This window comes from Oncorhynchus nerka, linkage group LG18, assembly GCF_034236695.1.
Source record: "Oncorhynchus nerka isolate Pitt River linkage group LG18, Oner_Uvic_2.0, whole genome shotgun sequence".
In the NCBI taxonomy this organism is placed as follows: Eukaryota; Metazoa; Chordata; class Actinopteri; order Salmoniformes; family Salmonidae; genus Oncorhynchus; species Oncorhynchus nerka.
Genome location: NC_088413.1, coordinates 81,501,952 through 81,529,192, shown reverse-complemented (window position 1 = coordinate 81,529,192; position 27,241 = coordinate 81,501,952). Strand labels below are relative to the sequence as shown.

Here is a 27,241-nt window from a genome sequence, read left to right as displayed (position 1 = left end):
ATCGGGAGGTGCTGGGTCGGAGCGTAGGGCCTCTTGGACGTCTGATTGGATTTCCCACTGTATGGGTCTGACAACACAAGATGGAGGCAGGATGGTCTCGGGAGCTGGGTTAGAGGAAGGGGAGTCAAATAGATGGGATAAGGAGTCAGCCTTCACATTTTTCTTGCCGGGCAGATCGGTGACGGTGAAGTTGAAGTTGAGTCAGGTGAAGAAGAGTGCAAACCTGTCTGGGGTTGAGCCTCTTAGCACTTCTTCTTAAGTACTCCAAATTGCGGTGGTCAGTAAGGACCAGGAATGGGTGATGAGCTCCCTCTAACCAGTGGCGCCACTCTTCGATAGCCAGCTTAATGGACGAGGAGTTCTCAGTTCCCGACATCATAGTTCCTCTCAGCGGGTGACGGTTTCTTGGAAAAGAAGCTACATGGGTGTAATTTGGGAGGTGTCCTCACCACATCTGTCATTGGCTTCATCAATAAGTGCATCGATGACATCGTCCCCACAGTGACCGTACGTACATACCCTAACCAGAAGCCATGGGTTTCAGGCACATCCGCACTGAGCTAAAGGCTAGAGCTGCTGGTTTCAAGGAGCGGGACTGGTTGCATCACTACCTGGTATAGCAGCTGCTCGACCTCCGACCACACGGCACTACAGAGGGTGCGAACGGCCCAGTACATCAATGGGGCCGCACATTGACTCTGTACCGGTACCCCCCTGTATATATTGCTATTTTTTACTGCTGCTCTTTAATATCGTGTTACTTTTATTTCTTATTCTTATCCATATTTTTTAAACTGCATTGTTGGTTAGGGGCTCGTAAGTAAACATTTCACTGTGAGGTCTACACCAGTTGTATTTGGCGCGTGTGACTAATACAATTTGATTTGATTTGTTCTACATTTTGTTCTATGACATAATCTTCATCAGCTAATGTCACTTTGAATTTTGGGGCATTTATGCATTTATTTATTTATCCAAAGTGCACATGAAGTAAAATAAAGGCTTCATAATTCATAAAGGTCATGTTAACTGACGGTTATTATATCATAGAACAAAACGTATAAATTCTCCTAAACTTGTGTTAACCTCAGACCTTATTTTCGGCGTTTATCCCAAAACCCAATTTTTTTCCCCGTAGGAATGGCTGAATGATCCAAAGGCAACTCATTTCCGGTTTTTATAGGACTACAAACTGGCGATCTTTACCTTCTTTCGGATTAATATATTTTTTTTTCATCTGAGGATTAGGATATAGACTAGTATATTTCAAACCAAATAGAAGTTTGTAAAAAAAAAAGAATTTTCTGTGTATTACAAAATAGGCCTATTGTTTTTACAAATAAATAAATATGCATAGCGGAACTGTCTTTCAATACAACTTCAAGTAGTGCGTTTGTGTCGAATCTATTGGAAGACTACAATCCCAGGATTCCATTGAACGAGCATCACTGTGACAACCCGTGATGTATAATAACTCCTCCTCCTCCGACACCTCCCCCATAACGCTTTGACATCTTGGATCAGCTGTTGGTCAGGTGAACACAGAACGGCGCTATGAATGAAGAGCAGTGAAGAAGGGGCTACAATAGAGAGACAGCGAAAGGATCCGTGTCATGATGGTGCTCGTATTAATTGTCGCAGGTCTTGGGGTGGTCGCACTGCTCATGGTTTTATTCGCACCCCACATTAGGTAAGAATAAACGCTTTTTTTATGTTCGAGGCTGTCGTCGATGCATCATCTGATTCTTTGCTTGGCTAATTAGTCTAACCTCAATATAAATGAATTACCGTCATTGTCAAGCTAAAAACGAAAGGATTGTGTTTTGCCATTGGGGTTAAGAATACTATTGGCGGGGATGAATGGGTGAATCAACGTTGATGACGATGATCCAGATTATTTTTTATGCAGTACAGCCTAGATCAACACTATTTTTTTTCCATAATGAAGACAACCACATTTTTCAAAAATACATTCATTTGTTGTTGTTTTGTGGAATAAAGGCTCTGTCAATTGAACATGGTTTATATGTCAATGTGAGCAAATGATAATGCAATTCCTTAGGTAAGGAAGTGCTGTACAGTAGCGCGCTACAATATTTCATGACATGATTATGCACGACAGCGTTGCGCGCGTGGGCGGAGTTATATTTGTAACCATTATTGTTCCGTGAGACCGAGCCAGGTTTTGTGGCGTGACTGAGTGGTACGATTTGACGTTTGATCGTTGTTGCCAGAAAGTGATCTTGCATATTGAGGAACAATAATGTTGCATATTGAACGATCAATAATAGTCATATATAATAATAATAATAATAAATAATAATAATAATCAACTTTACTGTCAAAAGAAAAAGTTGAACACATGTATCTCTATTCTGTAGCCTCAGGATGCCTCCCAAATGGCATCCTATTCCTAATGTAGTGGGAATGGGGAACTATATGCAGAATGGGGTTGTAACAGAAGCCCTGGTGTGGACTTCCACTATATGCCATTGCCAACCTCGCCAACACAGACAGGACTGATATAGAAGTTTGATTGTAGATAAATAAAAACAAATCCATTTTGTTTCTCTGTCAGGAAATACTCAGCAGGTGGAGCATGTATGTCTATGACTCGGTTGGACGGGAAGACGGTCCTGATTACTGGAGCCAACACTGGTATTGGGAAGGAGACTGCTCTGGACCTGGCTATCAGAGGTGACTAACATTTACACAGGCAGCCCATTCTGGGTCTTTTGCCACTAATTGGTATTTTGACCAGTCAGATCTTATGCCAGTAATTGGGTAGAAGATCAGAATTGAGCTGCCTGTGTAAACTCTGCTAAATTATACCCTATTCCCAATATAGTGCACTACTTTGGGGCCCTGGTCTAAAGTAGTGCACTTGAGGGTGTAGAGTGCTTTTTTAGGACTCACTAATGGTCTTCCCAACAGTCCTTCATGGTGAGGCCTCCTGTCCTTCATCACCACAAAGATAATGATAACAGAAGAAGAAAGGAGACCATTCAAGAAAGTATCAACGATGCTGATTATTGGTTATTATAAACTGGGTGGATTCGAGCCCTGAATGCTGATTGGCTGAAAGCCGAGGTATATCAGACCGTATACCACACCCCCTCGGGCCTTACTGTTTTATTGTCTATTGCCAGGTGCGAGGGTGATCATGGCGTGCAGGGATGTGGAGAAGGGCGAGGCGGCCGCAGCATCTATACGACGCATCTACTCTAAGGCAAACGTAGAGGTCCGAGAGCTAGACCTGGCTGACACCAGCTCCATACGGGCCTTTGCTCAACACTTCCTCCGAGGTGAGCCTACTAACTCCATTTACGCATCCCAATTCGCACCCTATTCCCTATGTAGTGCACTACTTTAGACCAGAGCCCTATTCCCTATGTAGTGCACTACTTCAGACCAGAGCACTATTCCCTATATAGTGCACTACTTTAGACCAGAGCCCTATTCCCTATGTAGTGCACTACTTTAGACCAGAGCCCTATTCCCTATGTAGTGCACTACTTTAGACCAGAGCCCTATTCCCTATGTAGTGCACTACTTTAGACCAGAGCCCTATTCCCTATGTAGTGCACTACTTTAGACCAGAGCCCTATTCCCTATGTAGTGCACTACTTTAGACCAGAGCCCTATTCCCTATGTAGTGCACTACTTTAGACCAGAGCCCTATTCCCTATGTAGTGCACTACTTTAGACCAGAGCCCTATTCCCTATGTAGTGCACTACTTCAGACCAGAGCCCTATTCCCCTATATAGTGCACTACTTTAGACCAGAGCCCTATTCCCTATGTAGTGCACTACTTTAGACCAGAGCCCTATTCCCATATATAGTGCACTACTTTAGACCAGAGCCCTATTCCCTATGTAGTGCACTACTTTAGACCAGAGCCCTATTCCCTATGTAGTGCACTACTTTAGACCAGAGCCCTATTCCCTATGTAGTGCACTACTTCAGACCAGAGCCCTATTCCCCTATATAGTGCACTACTTTAGACCAGAGCTCTATTCCCTATGTAGTGCACTACTTTAGACCAGAGCCCTATTCCCCTATATAGTGCACTACTTTAGACCAGAGCCCTATTCCCTATGTAGTGCACTACTTTAGACCAGAACCCTATTCCCTATATAGTGCACTACTTTAGACCAGAGCCCTATTCCCTATATAGTGCACTACTTCAGACCAGAGCCCTATTTCCTATATAGTGCACTACTTTAGACCAGAGCCCTATTCCCTATATAGTGCACTACTTCAGACCAGAGCCCTATTCCCTATGTAGTGCACTACTTTAGACCAGGGTCCTATTCCCTATGTAGTTCACTAATTTTGTGCAATTTGGGACACAGTCCTCCCCGTAACCTTTACAGTATATTACAGTGTTTATTCTGGTGTTATTACAGTTTATTACACTATTTATTCTGGCGTTATTACAGTTTATTACAGTATTTATTCTGGTGTTATTACAGTATTTATTCTGGTGTTATTACAGTTTATTACAGTATTTATTCTGGCGTTATTACAGTTTATTACAATATTTATTCTGGCGTTATTACAGTTTATTACAGTATTTATTCTGGTGTTATTACAGTATTTATTCTGGTGTTATTACAGTTTATTACAGTATTTATTCTGGTGTTATTACAGTATTTATTCTGGTGTTATTACAGTTTATTATAGTATTTATTCTGGCGTTATTACAGTATTTATTCTGGCGTTATTACAGTATTTATTCTGGCGTTATTACAGTTTATTACAGTATTTATTCTGGTGTTATTATAGTATTTATTCTGGCGTTATTAGTTTATTGCAGTATTTATTCTGGTGTTATTACAGTTTATTACATTATTTATTCTGGTATTATTACAGTATTTATTCTGGTGTTATTACAGTATTTATTCTGGTGTTATTACAGTATTTATTCTGGTGTTATTACAGTTTATTACAGTATTTATTCTGGTGTTATTACAGTATTTATTCTGGTGTTATTACAGTTTATTACAGTATTTATTCTGGTGTTATTACAGTATTTATTCTGGTGTTATTACAGTTTATTACAGTATTTATTCTGGTGTTATTACAGTATTTATTCTGGTGTTATTACAGTTTATTACAGTATTTATTCTGGTGTTATTACAGTATTTATTCTGGTGTTATTACAGTTTATTACAGTATTTATTCTGGCGTTATTACAGTTTATTACAGTATTTATTCTGGTGTTACAGTTTATTACAGTATTTATTCTGGTGTTATTACAGTATTTATTCTGGCGTTATTACAGTATTTATTCTGGCGTTATTACAGTATTTATTCTGGCGTTATTACAGTATTTATTCTGCCGTTATTACAGTATATTTCAAGGCAAGCACTAATATTATAATGTGTTTACTCTGTAAAGCAAAGTATAATATTGACTCTGTATCTGACCCCTACAGAGGTCAACCACCTCCACATCCTGATCAACAATGCTGGGGTCATGATGTGTCCCTACATGAAGACCAAGGACGGTTTCGAGATGCAGCTGGGGGTCAACCACCTGGGTGAGACAGAGACTTTTAACAGACTCACTTCTAGGGTTCTATGTCAATTTGTCTTTCTACAAACACCAGCAATCTAAGGCCTGATCACGTAACACGGCGAAATGGCATGCTTGTTTCACTCGCATTCCAGACCATGACATTTTACCAAGTATAGCCTATTTTAACACCCTGAAAAGCCCACTTCAAGTTTGTAAACTGTATGTTGACACAGCTGGGTAAATGTCCGATTGGAGACCAGGCAAGCAGCGAAGAAACTAGAGACAGATCGGCCTGCTACCAAACATATTATGACCGGACTTTCTGAAAACCAAGGTGACCTGGACCACAGACTGATGGGTGTGGACATAACATGCAGTCTGTAGTACCTCATGAAAGTCATGGGTGTTGCCCTGCTTGGTAACTGGTTCTCTGCAACAGCACAGATGCGAGTTCTCTGCTTGGTAATCAGGAGGCTCCTCTGAACAGGGTCCATGAGTTCTCTGCTTGGTGGCCATTCTCTGCTTGGTAATCCCCAGTTCTCTGGTGGATTCTCTGCTTGGTAATCAACGTAGTTCTCTGCTTGGTAATCGTGCCAGTTCTCTGCTTGGTAATCCAACGTGCCAGTTCTCTGCTTGGTAATCCAACGTGCCAGTTCTCTGCTTGGTAATCCAACGTGTTCTCTGTAGTTGGTCTATCCTAATCTGCAGTTCTCTGCTTGGTAATGATTTTTTGAATCAACGTGCCAGTTCTCTGTGCCAGTTCTCTGCTTGGTAATCCAACGTGCCAGTTCTCTGCTTGGTAATCCAACGTGCCAGTTCTCTGCTTGGTAATCCAACGTGCCAGTTCTCTGCTTGGTAATCCAGTTCTCTGCTTGGTAATCGTGCCAGTTCTCTGCTTGGTAATCCAACGTGCCAGTTCTCTGCTTGGTAATCCAACGTGCCAGTTCTCTGCTTGGTAATCCAGTTCTCTGCTTGGTAATCCAACGTGCCAGTTCTCTGCTTGGTAATCCAACGTGCCAGTTCTCTGCTTGGTAATCCAACGTGCCAGTTCTCTGCTTGGTAATCCAACGTGCCAGTTCTCTGCTTGGTAATCCAACGTGCCAGTTCTCTGCTTGGTAATCCAACGTGCCAGTTCTCTGCTTGGTAATCCAACGTGCCAGTTCTCTGCTTGGTAATCCAACGTGCCAGTTCTCTGCTTGGTAATCCAACGTGCCAGTTCTCTGCTTGGTAATCCAACGTGCCAGTTCTCTGCTTGTTCTCTGCTTGGTAATCCAACGTGCCAGTTCTCTGCTTGGTAATCCAACGTGCCAGTTCTCTGCTTGGTAATCCAACGTGCCAGTTCTCTGCTTGGTAATCCAACGTGCCAGTTCTCTGCTTGGTAATCCAACGTGCCAGTTCTCTGCTTGGAGACAGCTGGACCTTATTTGTGTTCTCCCCATAACACACAAAATAATCTGCTCGGTTTGACAAACTGTTCTTGTTGCAGCAACATAGGTACTTAATGCCCTAACCCGGCAAAGTGCATGCAACTCTGGACTCTCCTGTGAGGAGTGGGTAGGCGGTTGAAATACCGCTAAGATTAAAAGATGGTTAGCATGTGATGATGAAAGCACCTTAGGTAAGAAGTTTGGCCCAAGCACTGCTTTAGATCCACTCTTCTGCTAAAGTGAGGCATGATGGGTAGATAGCGCATGTAATTCTCCAACACGTTTGGCTGAAACCATGGCCAGTAGAAAGGCAGTCTTGGCTAAGAGCTCCCATAGCTAAAGTCAAGACAGGCTCATAAGATAAGATCGTAGGACAACATCTAACTCCCATGAAACTGAGACCCCCCCATGGCCTGCCAACCGGTCCGAACGTGACACGTGCACAACCAGTCAGCAAGTCTGAAACCCCCGCAGCCCCCAGCCCCGACCAACACGCTAATGCGGTAGCCTTCACCGTCACTCAAGCACCACACTTCCTGAGATGGTCCACATACGGACTCCAAATTCTGTCAAAGAAGTCTGTTTTTTGTTTCTTTATACTATATAGAATCTATGTAGATGGGGTCTTCCCTACAGCCGGGAGCTCCCGGGGGAGGGTCAAAATTACAGAAATTGGCTGAAGGACAATTTTGGGGGCAACCCTGCAGCTACAGGACAGTTTTGATTGGCAGCATTTTGAAGTGCTGGAAGATGACTATTCAGGCACGTTATGTAGGCACTAGAAAATAGATTGAGTAGAACTCGCAGTTTTGTTGCGCTGGTTATACTTCTTCAATTGCATGCTTTTCCAGGAGCCAGGATATTTCTGAACAGGGTGTTTTTTGCTTTTGAGTAGGGTTGTGAGCTGTTGTTTTCAAAACACCCCTGAAGTGTTGGTGTCACTGACAAAATTGTAGTGCGTAGCCTTGTGTTAGAGTGCGTAGCCTTGACGGTTTGTTACACATATGGAGAGGGAGGGGTAGGTAAAAGAGAGGGAGAGACCGAGAGACAACACTTGGATACATTTGGAGGCTACGCTCATGGAAATATTAATGCTTACCACCGCTCATTCTGTTTAGAAATGCAATCTATACTTACACGTAGCTGTCTTTCTCTGTTGAACTCGATGGGTCCTATTGTGAAGTTGTCGAGGGATGTAAGGTTTGTCCACCAGACTTCACAATGTCCTTTGTAGAGCTTTTCTGGTAGTGGAGTGGTTGTTAGAATAGATACTTCAGATGTACCAACTGTTGTCTGTGGGGATTTTTCTTCCTACCTTGTGTCATTAGTCAAAGTTCTATGACCTATTTTACATGCACAACTGCAGACTGTGAATGTTTCTGGTCTCCAAGGTGACGTTATCTTCTCTTCTAGTGTTGAGGTTGAGAGCTTCAGAGAAACTCACTATTTCAACGTGTAGACTATCGTCTCACGTCTTTTGGTATCAATGGTTGATTATTCAGGGTTCAACCATTTTATACGCCAGTTGTAACCCGGCAATGTACGGGTCTCACCATTTTCATGGTGAGAGGTGTAGCCACCGCTCCATGCTGTCTGGTCTTGTAGTTTTAACCATTTGTAACGTTCAGTTCGCGCTGTACTTTGGCTGTCCTGTATGTTAATTGTTAGTGAGTCCTTTTAAGCACCCTGGCAAAAGGGGGCGTTCCGTCATGCTGACGTGAACTCTGAGCTCACTTGGGCATGACTCCTGACTAGTTTATATGAAAAACAATTATCTAATTAGAAAACTAAAATCACAGTTCTATCTTTTTTTTTAAATACTCTCATACGTGATAATTTACTTTATACAACACTTAGATGTAAACTTGACAGAATGCGTGTCCTTCCTAAGTTAGTTACTTTGTCATACCATCCTTAATGACATCACAAAATAATAAACAATGACAGGATTATTCTTTACATCCCCCCAAACCATTCTTAACATTCCTGTCTTATGAATATTGTTGGCGGCAAGAGTCTCTCTGTAACAAAGAGATTTCAGTCTTCCAATACTGCAGGGCAAGGAAGAGAAAGTTCTCGTAAAATTTCTGTCCCAGCCCCCCACCCTGTTGTCTTGGCTGTGTGCTTAGGGTCTTTGTCCTGTTTGGAAGATGAACCGCCCCAGTCTGAGGTCCTGAGTGCGCTGGAGCAGGTTTTCATCAAGGATCTTTCTGTACTTTGCGCCATGCATCTTTTCCTCGGTCCTGACTAGTCTCTCTGCCGCTGGAAACATCCCCAAAGCATGATGCTGTCACCACCATGCTTCACCGTAGGGATGGTGCCAGGTTTCCCCAAAGCATGATGCTGTCACCACCATGCTTCACCGTAGGGATGCTATTGGCCAGGTGATGAGCGATGCAAGGTTTCCTCCAGACGTGACGCTTGAAATGATGGACAAAGAGTTCAATCTTGGTTTCATCAGACCAGAGAATCTTGTTTTTGTCATGATCAGAGTCCTTTTAGGTGCCTTTTGGTAAACTCCAAGCAGGCTGTCATGTGGCTTTTCCTGAGAAGTGGCTTCTGTCTGGCCACTCTACCATAAAGGCCTGATTTGGTGGAGTGCTGCGGAGATGTTTGTTCTTCTGGAAGGTTCTCCACAGAGGGAACTCAGGAGCTCTGTCAGCGTAACCATTGGGTTTTTGGTCACATCCCTGACCAAGGCCCTTCTCCCCAATTGCTCAGTTTGACCGGGCGGCCAGCTCTAGGAAGTCTTAGTGGTTCCAAACTTCTTCCATTTAAGAATGATGGAGGCCACTGTGTTCTTGGGGTCCTTCAATGCTACAGAAATGTTTTGCTACCCTTCCCCAGATTTGTGCCTCGACACAATCCTATCTCGGAGCTCTACGGACAATTCCTTCGACCTCATGGCTTGTTTTTTTTCTCTGACATGCACTGTCAACTGTGGGACCTTTATATAGACAGGTCTGTACCTTTCCAAATCATGTCTAATCAAATTGAATGTATGACAGGTGGACTCCAATCAAGTTGTAGAAACATCTCAAGGATGATCAATGGAAACAGGATGCACCTGAGCTCAATTTCAAGTCTCATAGCAAAGGGTCTGAATACTTGTAAATAAGGTATTTCTGTTTTTTATTTGAAATAAATTAGCACATTTTTTCCAAATAACCTGATTCCGCTTTGTCATTATGGGCTATTGTGTGTAGATTTATGGAGGGGGGGGGGAACTATTTAATCAATTTTAGAATAAGGCTGTAACGTAACAAAATGTTGTAGGCCCTCATCTGTGAAGGGCTGTGGCCCTCATCTATGAAGAGCTGTGGCCCTCATCTATGAAGAGCTGTGGCCCTCATCTATGAAGAGCTGTGGCCCTCATCTATGAAGAGCTGTGGCCCTCATCTATGAAGAGCTGTGGCCCTCATCTATGAAGGGCTGTGGCACTTACAGTATCTACTATATGAAGTGGGAGAGGCTATAAGGGCACTCCTGACCTGTAAAACGAGTAAACAACATCTGCCTTAACTAATCCCTAACCTACATTTAAACCAGTTCTGAAATTAAATATTATTTGAATGTCAGGAGTGTCCATATAGCCTTTTGTGTATGAAGAACACGTGGGCAGCTAGCCTTAACAGTACTAACCATGTACAAGTAGTACTTCAATGACATAAGTGTTTCATTCAACATGATCCTAGTATTATTTCCTTTCTGACAAAGCAACAGCATCATATTATTGTTTCTTCCTGGTAGGTCACTTCCTGTTTGCCCTATAACATAAAAACAGTGTTCTATTCAACAACTCCAATAGTTTATTTTCTGATATTAGGATATTATACTCTGATTCTTTGTTGCAGTACAACACGGATTGCATCATGTGTTGTTGTTTACTGTTTCTTCCTGGTAGGTCACTTCCTGTTGACGTACCTCCTGATTGGCCTGCTAAAGCGGAGCGCTCCGGCCCGCATCGTCGTGGTTTCTTCCCTGGCTCATAACTTTGGCTGGATCCGCTTCCATGACCTCCTCAGCCAGGGCAGCTACAACAGCGGCCTCGCATACTGCCAGAGCAAGCTGGCCAACGTCCTGTTTGCTAGGGAGCTGGCCCGCAGACTCAAAGGTAGAGTGGAGGAGGGAGGGGAAGAGAGGGAGGGAGAGGAAGAGAGGGAGGGAGGGGCAGAGGGAGGGGAAGAGGGAGGGAGGGAGGGGAAGAGCGACAGGGAGGGAGGGAGGGGAAGAGCGACAGGGAGGGAGGGAGGGAGGGAGGGAGGGAGGGAGGGAGGGAGGGGAAGAGCGACAGGGAGGAAGGGAGGGGAAGAGCGACAGGGAGGAAGGGAGGGGAAGAGCGACAGGGATGAAGGGAGGGGAAGAGCGACAGGGATGAAGGGAGGGGAAGAGCGACAGGCATGAAGGGAGGGGAAGAGCGACAGGCATGAAGGGAGGGGAAGAGCGACAGGGAGGAAGGGAGGGGAAGAGCGACAGGGAGGGGAAGAGCGACAGGGAGGAAGGGAGGGGAAGAGCGACAGGGAGGAAGGGAGGGGAAGAGCGAGTGGGAGGGAGGGAGGGAGGGGGAGGAGCGAGTGAGAGGGAGGGGGGAGGGAGGGAGGGGAGGAGCGAGTGAGAGGGAGGGAGGGAGGGAGGGGAGGAGCGAGCGAGAGGGAGGGAGGGAGGGAGGGGAAGAGCGAGAGGGAGGGAGGGAAGGGGTTAGAGAGGGAGGGAAGGGGAGAGAGCGGGAGGAAGGAAGGGGGAGAGCGAGGAGGGGAGGGAGGGGAAGAGCGAGAGGGAGGGAGGGAAGGGGTTAGAGAGGGAGGGAAGGGGAGAGAGCGGGAGGAAGGAAGGGGAAGAGCGAGGGGGAGAGCGAGGAGGGGGAGGGAGGGGAAGAGCGAGAGGGAGGGAGGGAAGGGGTTAGAGAGGGAGGGAAGGGGTTAGAGAGGGAGGGAAGCGGAGAGAGCGGGAGGGAGGGAGAGAATTGCAACCTGCCACATGGATTTATTAACACACAAAATAAACTGAGGAATAGTGGCCATGCACATAGATTTTCAATGAGAAAACGACATGAACAGAAAGGCAAAACCATATTTATGAAGGTACATGCTACAGTGCATTTGGAAAGTTTTCCCACATTTTGCAACGTTATAGCCTTATTCTAAAATGGATTAAATAAAACAATGTACACACAATACCCCACATTGACTCAATACCCCACAATGACTCAATACCCCACAATGGCTCAATACCCCACAATACCCCACAATGATGCAATATCCCACATTGATTCAATACCCCACATTGATTCAATACCCCACATTGACTCAATACCCCACAATGGCTCAATACCCCACAATGACTCAATACCCCACAATGACTCACTTTCGTCCGAGATGGCATAGCAGTTCAGACGTCTTTTGTCCTCGTCTTGTCGTGTCCTGTATATATATATATTTACAACTTTTTTTTCACATACATTTTATTTTTATTTTCCATCAACTCATCTTCAATACAATCTCCTGCAACCTGCCTCACCAATTGATATGCATAAATACGTATTATTTACCTCAAATCTGCAATCAAATCTGCAATCCTCCAAGAAGCTAGCCAGAAGCTAGCCAGAAACTCCAAGAAGCTAGCCAGAAGCTAATCAGAAGCTAGTTAGCTTCTTTACTGGCAACTCGTTCGTATTCAGCTAACCACGGTTTGTGGTCATCAGCTATCCTTTAACTCGAAAATCTATCGCCAGTTTTGTACGGCGCAGCGGCTCGGAACGGAACATACCGGACCGATTTTTTTCTCCATGTCCCTGGATTTCAACTGCTCTCTGGACATTCATTCCCGGATCTCACAGCTAGCTGGCTGCTATCCGTGTGTCTATCTGCTTTCGTCGATTCCGGAGCAAACATCAATTACTCCGGAGCTAGCGAGCTCCGTCAACCACTCCTGAGCTCCGTCAATCACTCCTGGGCTGCAGTCACCTATCCGGACCCGTTTTACTGCCTACACGGAGCCCCTCCGGGCCTTCACAACTGGACTGCCGACGTTATCTACCCGAAGGAGATCCGGCTGGCTCCTCCGTCGCGACGTTACCTGAATGCCCATCTGCGGCCTGCTAACCGTTAGCTGTCTTACCGGATGCTCTCAGAATAGACAATCGGACAATTTATTTATTTTTATTATTAACATGTTTCTTCTTGGGCCTCTATAACTATATCTATTGTTTTTATTTTTTTGTTGTTGTGTGATTTGGACTAATCCCTCTACAACACGGAACTCCACTAATCTACTGACGGAACGCAAGAGGTGGCTAACAACAGACCTCCATCCTATGCTAGCTTGCTACCGATGTCCTGGCTAGCTGTCTAAATCGCCGTGACCCCAAACCAACCTCTCCACTCCCTGGACCCTTTTGATCACTCGACTAAGGATGCCTCTCCTTAATGTCAATATGTCTTGTCCATTGCTGTTCTGGTTAGTGTTTATTGGCTTATTTCACTGTAGAGCCTCTAGTCCTGCTCACTATACCTTATCCAACTTATTAGTTCCACCACCCACACATGCAATGACATCTCCTGGTTTCAATGATGTTTCTAGAGACAATATCTCTCTCTTCATCACTCAATACCTAGGTTTACCTCCACTGTACTCACATCCTACCATACCTTTGTCTGTACATTATACCTTGATGCTATTTTATCGCCCCCAGAAACCTCCTTTTACTCTCTGTTCCAGACGTTCTAGACGACCAATTCTTATTGCTTTTAGCCGTACCCTTATTCTTCTCCTCCTATGTTCCTCTGGCGATGTAGAGGTGAATCCAGGCCCTGCAGTGCCTAGCTCCACTCCTATTCCCCAGGCGCTCTCTTTTGATGACTTCTGTAACCGTAATAGCCTTGGTTTCATGCATGTTAACATTAGAAGCCTCCTCCCTAAGTTTGTTCTTTTCACTGCTTTAGCACACTCTGCCAACCCGGATGTTCTAGCTGTGTCTGAATCCTGGCTTAGGAAGACCACCAAAATTCAGAAATTTTAATTCCAAACTACAACATTTTCAGACAAGATAGAACTGCCAAAGGGGGCGGTGTTGCAATCTACTGCAAAGATAGCCTGCAGAGTTCTGTCCTACTATCCAGGTCTGTACCCAAACTATTTGAACTTCTACTTTTAAAAATCCACCTCTCTAAAAACAAGTCTCTCACCGTTGCCGCCTGCTATAGACCACCCTCTGCTCCCAGCTGTGCTCTGGACACCATATGTGAACTGATTGCCCCCCATCTATCTTCAGAGCTCGTGCTGCTAGGCGACCTAAACTGGAACATGCTTAACACCCCAGCCATCCTACAATCTAAACTTGATGCCCTCAATCTCACACAAATTATCAATGAACCTACCAGGTACCCCCAAAGCCTTAAACACGGGCACCCTCATAGATATCATCCTAACCAACTTCCCCTCTAAATACACCTCTGCTGTCTTCAACCAAGATCTCAGCTATCACTGCCTCATTGCCTGCATCCGTAATGGGTCAGCGGTCAAACGACCTCCACTCATCACTGTAAAACGCTCCCTGAAACACTTCAGCGAGCAGGCCTTTCTAATCGACCTGGCCGGGGTGTCCTGGAAGGATATTGATCTCATCCCGTCAGTAGAGGATGCCTGGATATTTTTAAAAATGCCTTCCTAACAATCTTAAATAAACATGCCCCATTCAAGAAAATTAGAACCAGGAACAGATATAGCCCTTGGTTCTCCCCAGACCTGACTGCCCTTAACCAACACAAAAACATCCTATGGCGTTCTGCATTAGCATCGAACAGCCCCGTGATATGCAGCTGTTCAGGGAAGCTAGAAACCGTTATACACAGGCAGTTAGAAAAGCCAAGGCTAACTTTTTCAAGCAGAAATTTGCTTCCTGCAACACTAACTCAAAAAGTTCTGGGACACTGTAAAGTCCATGGAGAATAAGAACACCTCCTCCCAGCTGCCCACTGCACTGAAGATAGGAAACACTGTCACCACTGATAAATCCACCATAATTGAGAATTTCAATAAGCATTTTTCTACGGCTGGCCATGCTTTCCACCTGGCAACTCCTACCCCGGTCAACAGCACTGCACCCCCAACAGCAACTCGCCCAAGCCTTCCCCATTTCTCCTTCTCCCAAATCCATTCAGCTGAAGTTCTGAAAGAGCTGAAAAATCTGGACCCCTACAAATCAGCCGGGCTAGACAATCTGGACCCTTTCTTTCTAAAATTATCTGCCGAAATTGTTGCCACCCCTATTACTAGCCTGTTCAACCTCTCTTTCGTGTCATCTGAGATTCCCAAAGATTGGAAAGCAGCTGCGGTCATCCCCCTCTTCAAAGGGGGGACACTCTGACCCAAACTGCTACAGACCTATATCTATCCTACCATGCCTTTCTAAGGTCTTCGAAAGCCAAGTCAACAAACAGATTACCGACCATTTCGAATCTCACCATACCTTCTCTGCTATGCAATCTGGTTTCAGAGCTGGTCATGGGTGCACCTCAGCCACGCTCAAGGTCCTAAACGATATCTTAACCGCCATCGATAAGAAACATTACTGTGCAGCCGTATTCATTGATCTGGCCAAGGCTTTCGACTCTGTCAACCACCACATCCTCATCGGCAGACTCGACAGCCTTGGTTTCTCAAATGATTGCCTCGCCTGGTTCACCAACTACTTCTCTGATAGAGTTCAGTGTGTCAAATCGGAGGGTCTGCTGTCCGGACCTCTGGCAGTCTCTATGGGGTGCCACAGGGTTCAATTCTTGGACCGACTCTCTTCTCTGTATACATCAATGAGGTCGCTCTTGCTGCTGGTGAGTCTCTGATCCACCTCTACGCAGACGACACCATTCTGTATACTTCCGGCCCTTCTTTGGACACTGTGTTAACAACCCTCCAGGCAAGCTTCAATGCCATACAACTCTCCTTCCGTGGCCTCCAATTGCTCTTAAATACAAGTAAAACTAAATGCATCCTCTTCAACCGATCGCTACCTGCACCTACCCGCCTGTCCAACATCACTACTCTGGACGGCTCTGACTTAGAATACGTGGACAACTACAAATACTTAGGTGTCTGGTTAGACTGTAAACTCTCCTTCCAGACCCATATCAAACATCTCCAATCCAAAGTTAAATCTAGAATTGGCTTCCTATTTCGCAACAAAGCATCCTTCACTCATGCTGCCAAACATACCCTTGTAAAATTGACCATCCTACCAATCCTCGACTTTGGCGATGTCATTTACAAAATAGCCTCCAATACCCTACTCAACAAATTGGATGCAGTCTATCACAGTGCTATCCGTTTTGTCACCAAAGCCCCATATACTACCCACCATTGCGACCTGTACGCTCTCGTTGGCTGGCCCTCGCTTCATACTCGTCGCCAAACCCACTGGCTCCATGTCATCTACAAGACCCTGCTAGGTAAAGTCCCCCTTATCTCAGCTCGCTGGTCACCATAGCATCTCCCACCTGTAGCACACGCTCCAGCAGGTATATCTCTCTAGTCACCCCCAAAACCAATTCTTTCTTTGGCCGCCTCTCCTTCCAGTTCTCTGCTGCCAATGACTGGAACGAACTACAAAAATCTCTTAAATTGGAAACACTTATCTCCCTCACTAGCTTTAAGCACCAACTGTCAGAGCATCTTACAGATTACTGCACCTGTACATAGCCCACCTATAATTTAGCCCAAACAACTACCTCTTTCCCAACTGTATTTAATTTATTTATTTATTTTGCTCCTTTGCACCCCATTATTTTTATTTCTACTTTGCACATTCTTCCATTGCAATACTACCATTCCAGTGTTTTACTTGCTATATTGTATTTAGTTTGCCACCATGGCCTTTTTTGCCTTTACCTCCCTTCTCACCTCATTTGCTCACATTGTATATAGACTTGTTTTTTTTTACTGTATTATTGACTGTATGTTTGTTTTACTCCATGTGTAACTCTGTGTCGTTGTATGTGTCGAACTGCTTTGCTTTATCTTGGCCAGGTCGCAATTGTAAATGAGAACTTGTTCTCAACTTGCTTACCTGGTTAAATAAAGGTAAAATAAAATAAATAAAAAATAAAATAAAAATATCCCACAATGGCTCAATACCCCACAATGGCTCAATACCCCACAATGGCTCAATACCCCACAATGGCTCAATACCCCACAATGGCTCAATACCCCACATTGACTCAATACCCCACATTGACTCAATACCCCACAATGACTCAATACCCCACAATGGCTCAATACCCCACAATACCCCACAATGATGCAATATCCCACATTGATTCAATACCCCACATTGATTCAATACCCCACATTGACTCAATACCCCACAATGACTCAATACCCCACAATGGCTCAATACCTCACAATGGCTCAATACCCCACAATGGCTCAATACCCCACAATGACTCAATACCCCACAATATCCCACAATGGCTCAATACCCCACAATGGCTCAATACCCCACAATGACTCAATACCCCACAATATCCCACAATGGCTCAATACCCCACAATGGCTCAATACCCCACAATGACTCAATACCCCACAATATCCCACAATGGCTCAAAACCCCACAATACCCCACAATGACACAATACCCCACATTGACAAAATGAAAACAGGTTTTTATAAAAACAAAAATACCTTATTTACACAAGTATTCAGACCCTTCGCTATGAGACTCGAGATTTGAGCTCAGGTGCATCCTGTTTCCATTGATCATCCTTGAGATATTTCTACAACTTGATTGGAGTCCACCTGTGGTAAATTCAATTGATTGGACATGATTTGGAAAGGCACACACCTGTCTATATAAGGTCCCACAGTTGACAGTGAAGGGTACCAAAACATTTCTGCAGATGGTAGAGTGGCCAGACGGAAGCCAATCCTCAGTTAAAGGCTGATGAAACAAAGAATGAACTCTTTGGCCTGAATGCCAAGCATCACATCTGGAAGAAACCTGTCACCATCCCTACGGTGAAGCATGGTGGTGGCAGCATCATGCTGTGGGGATGTTTTTCTGCGGAAGGGACTGGGAGACTAGTCAGGATCGAGGGAAAGATGAAAGGAGCAAAGTAGAGAGAGATCCTTGATGAAAACTTGTATCAGAGCGCTCAAGATTTCACCTTCCAACAGGACAACAACCTTAAGCTCACAGCCAAGACAACGCAGGAGTGGCTTCGGGACAAGTCTCTGAATGTCCTTAAGTGGCCCAGCCAGAGCCCGTTCTTGAACCCGATCAAACATCTCTGGAGAGACCTGAAAATAGCTGTGCATCAACGCTCCCCACCCAACCTGACAGAGCTTGAGAGGGTCTGCAGAGAAGAATGGGAGAAACTCCCCAAATACAGGTGTGCCAAGCTTGTAGCATCACACCCAAGAAGACTCTAAGCTGTAATCGCTGCCAAAGATGCTTCAACAAGGTACTGAGTAAAGGGTTTGAATACTTATGTAAATGTTATATTTATTTTTTTTAAATGCATTTGCAGAAATGTCTAAACCTGTTTTTGCTTTGTCATTATGGGAAATTGTTGGGGGGGGGCAGCCAATCGGAATGAGTTTTTCCCCACAAAAAAGGCTTTATTACAGACATAAATACTCCTCGGTTTCATCAGCTGTCCTGGTGGCTGGTCTCAGACGATCCCACATGTGAAGAAGCCGGATATGATGGTCCTGGGCTGGCGTGGTTACACGTGGTCTGCGGTCGTGAGTCCGGTTGGACGTACTGCCAAATTCTCTAAAACAACGTTAATTTCGCTAATGTTTAAATTCTCTGGCAACGGCTGCAGTCAAGCTCCCTCAACTTGAGACATCTGTGGCATTGTGGCACAAAACGGCACATTTTAAAGTGGCCTTTTATTGTCCCCAGCACAAGGTGCACCTGTGTAATGATCATGCTGTTGAGTCATATTCTTTATATGCCACACCTGTCAGGTGGCTGGACTTTCTTGGCAAAGGATAAATGCTCACTAACAGGGACGTGAACACATTTGTGCACAAAATTTGAGCGAAATATGTTTTTTTGTGCGTACGGAACATTTTCTGGGGTCTTTTATTTCAGCTCATGCGACCAACACTTTTTTTTTACATTTCTCATTTTTATATTTTTGTTCAGTTACCAATGTGTCTCAGGGGTTTGGGGATCAAGCAAAAAGCCTGACAATAGCATGGTAACTGAATCCTCTCTTCTTCCCTCTCTCCAGGTTCCAGTGTGACGGTGAACTCTGTCCACCCGGGGTCGGTGTGTTCAGACCTGGTACGCCACTCCACCATCATGTCTCTGCTGTTCTCTCTGTTCTCCTTGTTCCTGAAGAGCCCTCGGGACGGGGCCCAGACATCCATCTACTGCGCCGTGGCAGAGGAGCTGCACTCTCTCACCGGGAAACACTTCAGGTGAGATTACAGTATGACCTTCTGACCCCTCGACCCTCTGTGTTTTAGATGGAACTGGGATTCCAATGGCTCAGTGGGTTATAGTGCTGAGTGATTTTAGTGCTTTTTGGGATCGTTTCGGTTTGATCTATGAAAAAAATCATCACTGTTTTCAGTTTTGGATAATAAAAAAAAAGTATTTTGCCTTATGTGGGTTGACTGCTGTGACACAGAATAAAACAATGAATAGTTCCATGATGGTAGTGACTGCCCATTTACTGTTTAGCACTTATTATTATTATTATTTATTAACCATCATTTACTCTAATAATATTATTTCAGATGTTTTATTTGATGACTTAATTATTTAATTCCAAGTTGTCATCATCTCTATAGAGCTGCTGTCTGACAACAACAAAAAAAAATCACAATTTTAGTAGTTCTTCAAAGTAAATAAGGCATCGTTTTATGACTGCTGAATACCAACTATCAATCACTTAGATCGTGTATTTTCAGGTAGCGATACCTCAAAGCAACTGCTCTCTATCCCTCTTAATAGCGAGTTCTTCTGTCTCTCTCAGTTTCTGTGCTCCCCGCATAGACCAGACAAGTAGACGAGCAATGGGTTATGGTTATTGTAGTTAGCTACGCCCAGAAAATGTGGTTAATTATGTAGAATAATGGCCTGTTGGAAACTACATTGCGCATTTCAGGCGTGATCTGATTCATCTCTAGAGAAACTGTGCATTGAGCTCACAGAAAAAACCCTAACGAAATGGAATCCAAATACTTGAATCGATGGCGTTGGCCAAGTAGTTGTTTAAAAAACGAAAAATAACACATTTCAGATAATCGCTCAGCACTAGGTGTTGTGGGTTAGAACAAGGTGCTGAGGATTGTGGGTTAGAACAAGGTGCTGAGGGTTGTGGGTTAGAACAAGGTGCTGAGGATTGTGGGTTAGAACAAGGTGCTGAGGATTGTGGGTTAGAACAAGGTGCTGAGGGTTGTGGGTTAGAACAAGGTGCTGAGGGTTGTGGGTTAGAACAAGGTGCTGAGGGTTGTGGGTTAGAACAAGGTGCTGAGGGTTGTGGGTTAGAACAAGGTGCTGAGGATTGTGGGTTAGAACAAGGTGCTGAGGGTTGTGGGTTAGAACAAGGTGCTGGTGCTGAGGATTGTGGGTTAGAACAAGGTGCTGAGGATTGTGGGTTAGAACAAGGTGCTGAGGGTTGTGGGTTAGAACAAGGTGCTGAGGGTTGTGGGTTAGAACAAGGTGCTGAGGGTTGTGGGTTAGAACAAGGTGCTGAGGGTTGTGGGTTAGAACAAGGTGCTGAGGATTGTGGGTTAGAACAAGGTGCTGAGGATTGTGGGTTAGAACAAGGTGCTGAGGATTGTGGGTTAGAACAAGGTGCTGAGGATTGTGGGTTAGAACAAGGTGCTGAGGATTGTGGGTTAGAACAAGGTGCTGAGGATTGTGGGTTAGAACAAGGTGCTGAGGGTTGTGGGTTAGAACAAGGTGCTGAGGGTTGTGGGTTAGAACAAGGTGCTGAGGATTGTGGGTTAGAACAAGGTGCTGAGGATTGTGGGTTAGAACAAGGTGCTGAGGGTTGTGGGTTAGAACAAGGTGCTGAGGGTTGTGGGTTAGAACAAGGTGCTGAGGGTTGTGGGTTAGAACAAGGTGCTGAGGATTGTGGGTTAGAACAAGGTGCTGAGGATTGTGGGTTAGAACAAGGTGCTGAGGTGCTGAACAAGGTGCTGAGGATGTGGGTTAGAACAAGGTGCTGAGGGTTGTGGGTTAGAACAAGGTGCTGAGGGTTGTGGGTTAGAACAAGGTGCTGAGGGTTGTGGGTTAGAACAAGGTGCTGAGGGTTGTGGGTTAGAACAAGGTGCTGAGGGTTGTGGGTTAGAACAAGGTGCTGAGGGTTGTTTAGAACAAGGTGCTGAGGTTAGAACAAGGTGCTGAGGGTTGTGGGTTAGAACAAGGTGCTGAGGGTTGTGGGTTAGAACAAGGTGCTGAGGATTGTGGGTTAGAACAAGGTGCTGAGGATTGGGGGTTAGAACAAGGTGCTGAGGATTGTGGGTTAGAACAAGGTGCTGAGGATTGTGGGTTAGAACAAGGTGCTGAGGGTTGTGGGTTAGAACAAGGTGCTGAGGGTTGTGGGTTAGAACAAGGTGCTGAGGATTGTGGGTTAGAACAAGGTGCTGAGGATTGGGGGTTAGAACAAGGTGCTGAGGGTTGGGGGTTAGAACAAAGTGCTGAGGATTGGTGGTTAGAACAAAGTGCTGAGGATTGTGGGTTAGAACAAGGTGCTGAGGGTTGTGGGTTAGAACAAGGTGCTGAGGATTGTGGGTTAGAACAAGGTGCTGAGGATTGTGGGTTAGAACAAGGTGCTGAGGATTGTGGGTTAGAACAAGGTGCTGAGGATTGTGGGTTAGAACAAGGTGCTGAGGGTTGTGGGTTAGAACAAGGTGCTGAGGGTTGTGGGTTAGAACAAGGTGCTGAGGGTTGTGGGTTAGAACAAGGTGCTGAGGATTGTGGGTTAGAACAAGGTGCTGAGGATTGTGGGTTAGAACAAGGTGCTGAGGGTTGTGGGTTAGAACAAGGTGCTGAGGGTTGTGGGTTAGAACAAGGTGCTGAGGATTGTGGGTTAGAACAAGGTGCTGAGGGTTGTGGGTTAGAACAAGGTGCTGAGGATTGTGGGTTAGAACAAGGTGCTGAGGATTGTGGGTTAGAACAAGGTGCTGAGGATTGTGGGTTAGAACAAGGTGCTGAGGATTGTGGGTTAGAACAAGGTGCTGAGGATTGTGGGTTAGAACAAGGTGCTGAGGGTTGTGGGTTAGAACAAGGTGCTGAGGGTTGTGGGTTAGAACAAGGTGCTGAGGGTTGTGGGTTAGAACAAGGTGCTGAGGATTGTGGGTTAGAACAAGGTGCTGAGGATTGGGGTTAGAACAAGGTGCTGAGGGTTGTGGGTTAGAACAAGGTGCTGAGGGTTGTGGGTTAGAACAAGGTGCTGAGGATTGTGGGTTAGAACAAGGTGCTGAGGATTGTGGGTTAGAACAAGGTGCTGAGGGTTGTGGGTTAGAACAAGGTGCTGAGGGTTGTGGGTTAGAACAAGGTGCTGAGGATTGGGGGTTAGAACAAGGTGCTGAGGATTGTGGGTTAGAACAAGGTGCTGAGGGTTGGGGGTTAGAACAAAGTGCTGAGGATTGGGGGTTAGAACAAGGTGCTGAGGGTTAGAACAAGGTGCTGATGGTTGTGGGTTAGAACAAGGTGCTGAGGGTTGTGGGTTAGAACAAGGTACTGAGGATTGTGGGTTAGAACAAGGTGCTGGGCGTTAGAACAAGGTGCTGAGGGTTGGGGGTTAGAACAAGGTGATGTGGGTTAGAACAAGGTGCTGTGGGTTAGAACAAGGTGTTGTGGGTTAGAACAAGGTGCTGAGGGTTAGAACAAGGTGCTGAGGGTTAGAACAAGGTGCTGTGGGTTAGAACAAGGTGCTGGGCATTAGAACAAGGTGCTGAGAGTTAGAACAAGGTGCTGAGGGTTAGAACAAGGTGCTGAGGGTTAGAACAAGGTGCTGTGGGTTAGAACAAGGTGCTGTGGGTTAGAACAATGTGCTGAGGGTTAGAACAAGGTGCTGTGGGTTAGAACAATGTGCTGTGGGTTAGAACAAGGTGCTGTGGGTTAGAACAAGGTGCTGAGGGTTAGAACAAGGTGCTGTGGGTTAGAACAAGGTGCTGTGGGTTAGAACAAGGTGCTGTGGGTTAGAACAAGGTGCTGAGGGTTAGAACAAGGTGCTGAGAGTTGTGGGTTAGAACAATGTGCTGTGGGTTAGAACAATGTGCTGTGGGTTAGAACAAGGTGCTGTGGGTTAGAACAAGGTGCTGAGGGTTAGAACAAGGTGCTGTGGGTTAGAACAAGGTGCTGTGGGTTAGAACAAGGTGCTGTGGGTTAGAACAAGGTGCTGAGGGTTAGAACAAGGTGCTGAGGGTTGTGGGTTAGAACAAGGTGCTGTGGGTTAGAACAAGGTGCTGTGGGTTAGAACAAGGTGCTGAGGGTTGTGGGTTAGAACAAGGTGCTGTGGGTTAGAACAAGGTGCTGTGGGTTAGAACAAGGTGCTGAGGGTTAGAACAAGGTACTGTGGGTTAGAACAAGGTACTGAGGGTTGTGGGTTAGAACAAGGTGCTGTGGGTTAGAACAAGGTGCTGTGGGTTAGAACAAGGTGCTGTGGGTTAGAACAAGGTGCTGTGGGTTAGAACAAGGTACTGAGGGTTGTGGGTTAGAACAAGGTGCTGAGGGTTAGAACAAGGTGCTGAGGGTTAGAACAAGGTGCTGAGGGTTAGAACAAGGTGCTGTGGGTTAGAACAAGGTGCTGTGGGTTAGAACAAGGTGCTGAGGGTTAGAACAAGGTGCTGAGGGTTAGAACAAGGTGCTGTGGGTTAGAACAAGGTGCTGTGGGTTAGAACAAGGTGCTGTGGGTTAGAACAATGTGCTGAGGGTTAGAACAAGGTGCTGTGGGTTAGAACAAGGTGCTGTGGGTTAGAACAAGGTGCTGAGGGTTGTGGGTTAGAACAAGGTGCTGAGGGTTAGAACAAGGTGCTGTGGGTTAGAACAAGGTGCTGTGGGTTAGAACAAGGTGCTGTGGGTTAGAACAATGTGCTGAGGGTTAGAACAAGGTGCTGTGGGTTAGAACAAGGTGCTGTGGGTTAGAACAAGGTGCTGAGGGTTGTGGGTTAGAACAAGGTCCCACATCGGCCACGTAATACATACTCTGTCAATTTTGACAGTTCTGTGAGTCACTATGGAGTAAACACCTGCTAGATGACCAAATTATTTATTAAAAATGTTCTACTTTCATTTGATGACAGAATAAATCACAAAGGGAAGCTCTGATCATGCAGATAACTAAAGTCCTCTTCCTCCCGCTCACACTCTCTCTCAGTGACTGTGCCCCGGCCTTCGTGGCACCCCAGGGGAGGAAGGAGGAGACAGCCAAGAAGCTGTGGGACGCCAGCAGTGAGCTCCTGGGCATCGTCTGGGACGACTGATCTGAACCACCCTGTTAACACTATCCACAGCTTGCATCGCCAAGTGCACACTATTCCCTTTATAGTTCACTACTTCTGACCAGAACCCACAACCTTGTTCCCTGTCTCAATTGCTTCCGCATAGGAAAGAGCCGGCTAGTAGACGAAATTAGGGCCCACGGGGCTCTGGTCAAAAGTAGTGAACTATAGATTAGCGCTTACACTATATATAAGGTGCCATAGGTGACGCAACTAGGCTCTCTGTTCTCAAATCATTATCATTTCATGACATTAATTAACCTCAAAACTACAGTTATCCCAACGGGACTTGAGGAATTGGGTAGGAACCATAGAGGTTGAAAGATGCCGTAATGGCACAGAGATGAGTCCTCTATCTCTATGGTAGTAACTGTAAAATGAGTCCTCTATCTATCTCTATGGTCGTAACTGTAAGGTCAAATGCATTACTGTACTGTGAAGGGTCTAGTCAGGGCATAACCAGGTCTAGCCAGGACATAACCAGGTCTAGCCCAGGACATAACCAGGTCTAGCCCAGGACATAACCAGGTCTAGCCAGGACATAACCAGGTCTAGCCAGGGCATAACCAGGTCTAGCCAGGACATAACCAGGTCTAGCCAGGTCTAGCCAGGACATAACCAGGTCTAGTCAGGGCATAACAAGGTCTAGTCAGGGTATATTACAAACCGTTTGTTTTGTATCTTATTATATTACAAACCATGTAGATTCAGCTTTATGTTTGGTTGCTTTTAAGCTTGCCTTTTCTAAACCATTGCAAGCTGTTATTTACCCTCCTGTTTGTTTGTTCCATTGCTTTCCTCCTCAGCATTCACCACCTGTTAAACTGCCAAGATTGTCTTTTTTATACAAATGTGAAACATGCCTTTTTCTACATTTTAGGGTTGGAAGATTCCTGAAATTATGAAGGAACAGAAAGGAAATCTGGGAATCCTCCAACCAGGAATTCTGGAATTTGGGGAAATTTTTCAGAAATGTGCAACCCAACTACATAGCAGTCATGTCAGGAGTTGAATGTTTACATCTACTGTAAATAAAGATTAAATGTGACTAGCTACTATTCCTGATATCGGTTTGTTTAGTAACACAAATACATGTAATGAGGAACGATTCAAATACCTCACACTCTTTAATTACCTCTCTGGCTTCCAACATGGCCACGATAAGACAGACAGTAGCCCTCTGGGCTTCCAACATGGCCACGATAAGACCGACCGTAGCCCTCTGGGCTTCCAACATGGCCACGATAAGACAGACAGTAGCTCTCTGGGCTTCCAACATGGCCACTATAAGACAGACAGTAGCCCTCTGGGCTTCCAACATGGCCATAAGGGTCATTAATCTTGAGTTTTTGGTCGTCAGCCTAAATAAATTCAAAATGGTGCATTTATCCTCAGTGTGCGGAGAGATTACTTTTCATTTAAACATTTCACTCCTTGTAAATGCCAAACAAATGACACGGAAGTACAAGGAGTGAAATGTTAGCCCAAAACGGGTCTGGATTTCAGGCTAGGAAATAGCTCCTTGGGGATAGCTAGTGGCAGGTCAAGCTGATAATCAGTCGACTGTAACACGTCAAAGACAGGCAGACATCTTGAAATCCATTCTTGTGATTTTTTTTTTTTTGAAACACAGATACTCATAGGATTTGATACATCCTCCCTCGTCTTCTTCAACCTCTATGGGATCGGTGTCCCTAAACCGGGACAGTTGTTGCTCAATATGCGATAATGGGACTAGAATGGCGTTGTAAACAACAGCCAATTCCGGGACATAGACATGTTTTATTCGGGCAGAAAGCTTAAATTATTGTTAATCTAACTGCAGTGTCCAGTTTACCGTAGCTATTAAAACATAGTGCACAACAACAAGATACTTTTATCACGGCAGCTGGTTTGATACATTTACCTCTGAAGGTAAATCATGTACTTACATTCAGTAATCTTGCTCTGATTTGTCACTCTGTCGTCCCAGAGATAGGGAGGGTCCCCGGCTGGGATTGAAAATAAATATATAAATAAAATATAAATATAGGGCAAAACACACATCACGACAAGAGAGACCGAAGACAACAAGGCAGCAACACATGACAACACAGCATGGTAGCAACACAACATGACAACAACATGGTAGCAACACAACATGGTACAAACATTATTGGGCACAGACAACAGCACAAAGGGCAAGAAGGTAGAGACAACAATACATCACGCAAAGCAGCCACAACTGTCAGTAAGAGTATCCATGATTGAGTCTTTGAATGAGGAGATTGAGATAGATGTTGTAGCACTTGGTCCCCTTCTTGATTCTGCTCCAGTAGCTCTCCTGTTTCTCCTGCGCCTTGTCCATGGTCAGTCTCACCTTGATTGATAACAGGAATAAATGACAAGTGTGTGCAATTTTGAAGAATATAAAATATATTGTGATGTGTTTAACACATTGTTGGTTACTACATGATTCCATATGTGTTTATTTCATAGTGTTGATGTCTTCACTAATATTCTACAAAGTAGAAAATAGTTTTTTTTTAATTTTTTACTTGAATGAGTGTAACGGTTTTCTAGGTGTGGTGAAGGAGAGTCGGACCAAAACGCTGCGTGTAGATTGCGATCCATGTTTAATAAACAACGTAAACACGAATAAACACAAACACTACAAAACAATAAACGTAACGAAAACCGAAACAGCCTTTACTTGTCAACTAACACAGCGACAGGAACAAAGACACTAAGGACAATCACCCACAAAAAAAAACAACACAAAACAGGCTACCTAAATATGGTTCCCAATCAGAGACAACGACAAACACCTGCCCCTGATTGAGAACC

General features: G+C 44.9%; 1 protein-coding gene across 2 annotated transcripts; it reads left to right on the top strand.

The window, feature by feature from the left end:
* Positions 1-1,495: 1,495 nt before the first annotated feature.
* On the top strand, positions 1,496-25,473 carry LOC115129404 (retinol dehydrogenase 12-like). Of its 2 annotated transcripts, XR_010459819.1 has the most exons (8): positions 1,496-1,690; positions 2,579-2,697; positions 3,150-3,305; positions 5,443-5,547; positions 10,857-11,066; positions 19,186-19,375; positions 24,292-24,899; positions 24,944-25,473. XR_010459819.1 is itself a non-coding variant. In XM_029659704.2 (7 exons), exons 1-7 carry the CDS (start codon positions 1,614-1,616, stop codon positions 24,395-24,397), a joined length of 963 nt encoding a protein of 320 aa, XP_029515564.2. In that variant the 5' UTR covers positions 1,496-1,613; the 3' UTR covers positions 24,398-25,473. The 2 variants fall into 2 exon arrangements, 1 of the variants encoding a protein (XP_029515564.2); XM_029659704.2 differs by having other exon boundaries at positions 24,292-25,473.
* The last annotated feature ends 1,768 nt before the right edge of the window (positions 25,474-27,241 follow it).

What these genes read in the sequence shown, in the direction of transcription:
- LOC115129404 (XM_029659704.2), top strand. Translation starts at nt 1,614, where the DNA reads ATGATGGTGCTCGTATTAATTGTCGCAGGTCTTGGGGTGGTCGCACTG. An exon ending in TCTGGACCTGGCTATCAGAG is followed by an intron (nt 2,698 to 3,149) that starts GTGACTAACATT and finishes GTCTATTGCCAG; the next exon opens with GTGCGAGGGTGATCATGGCG. An exon ending in CTCACCGGGAAACACTTCAG is followed by an intron (nt 19,376 to 24,291) that starts GTGAGATTACAG and finishes ACTCTCTCTCAG; the next exon opens with TGACTGTGCCCCGGCCTTCG.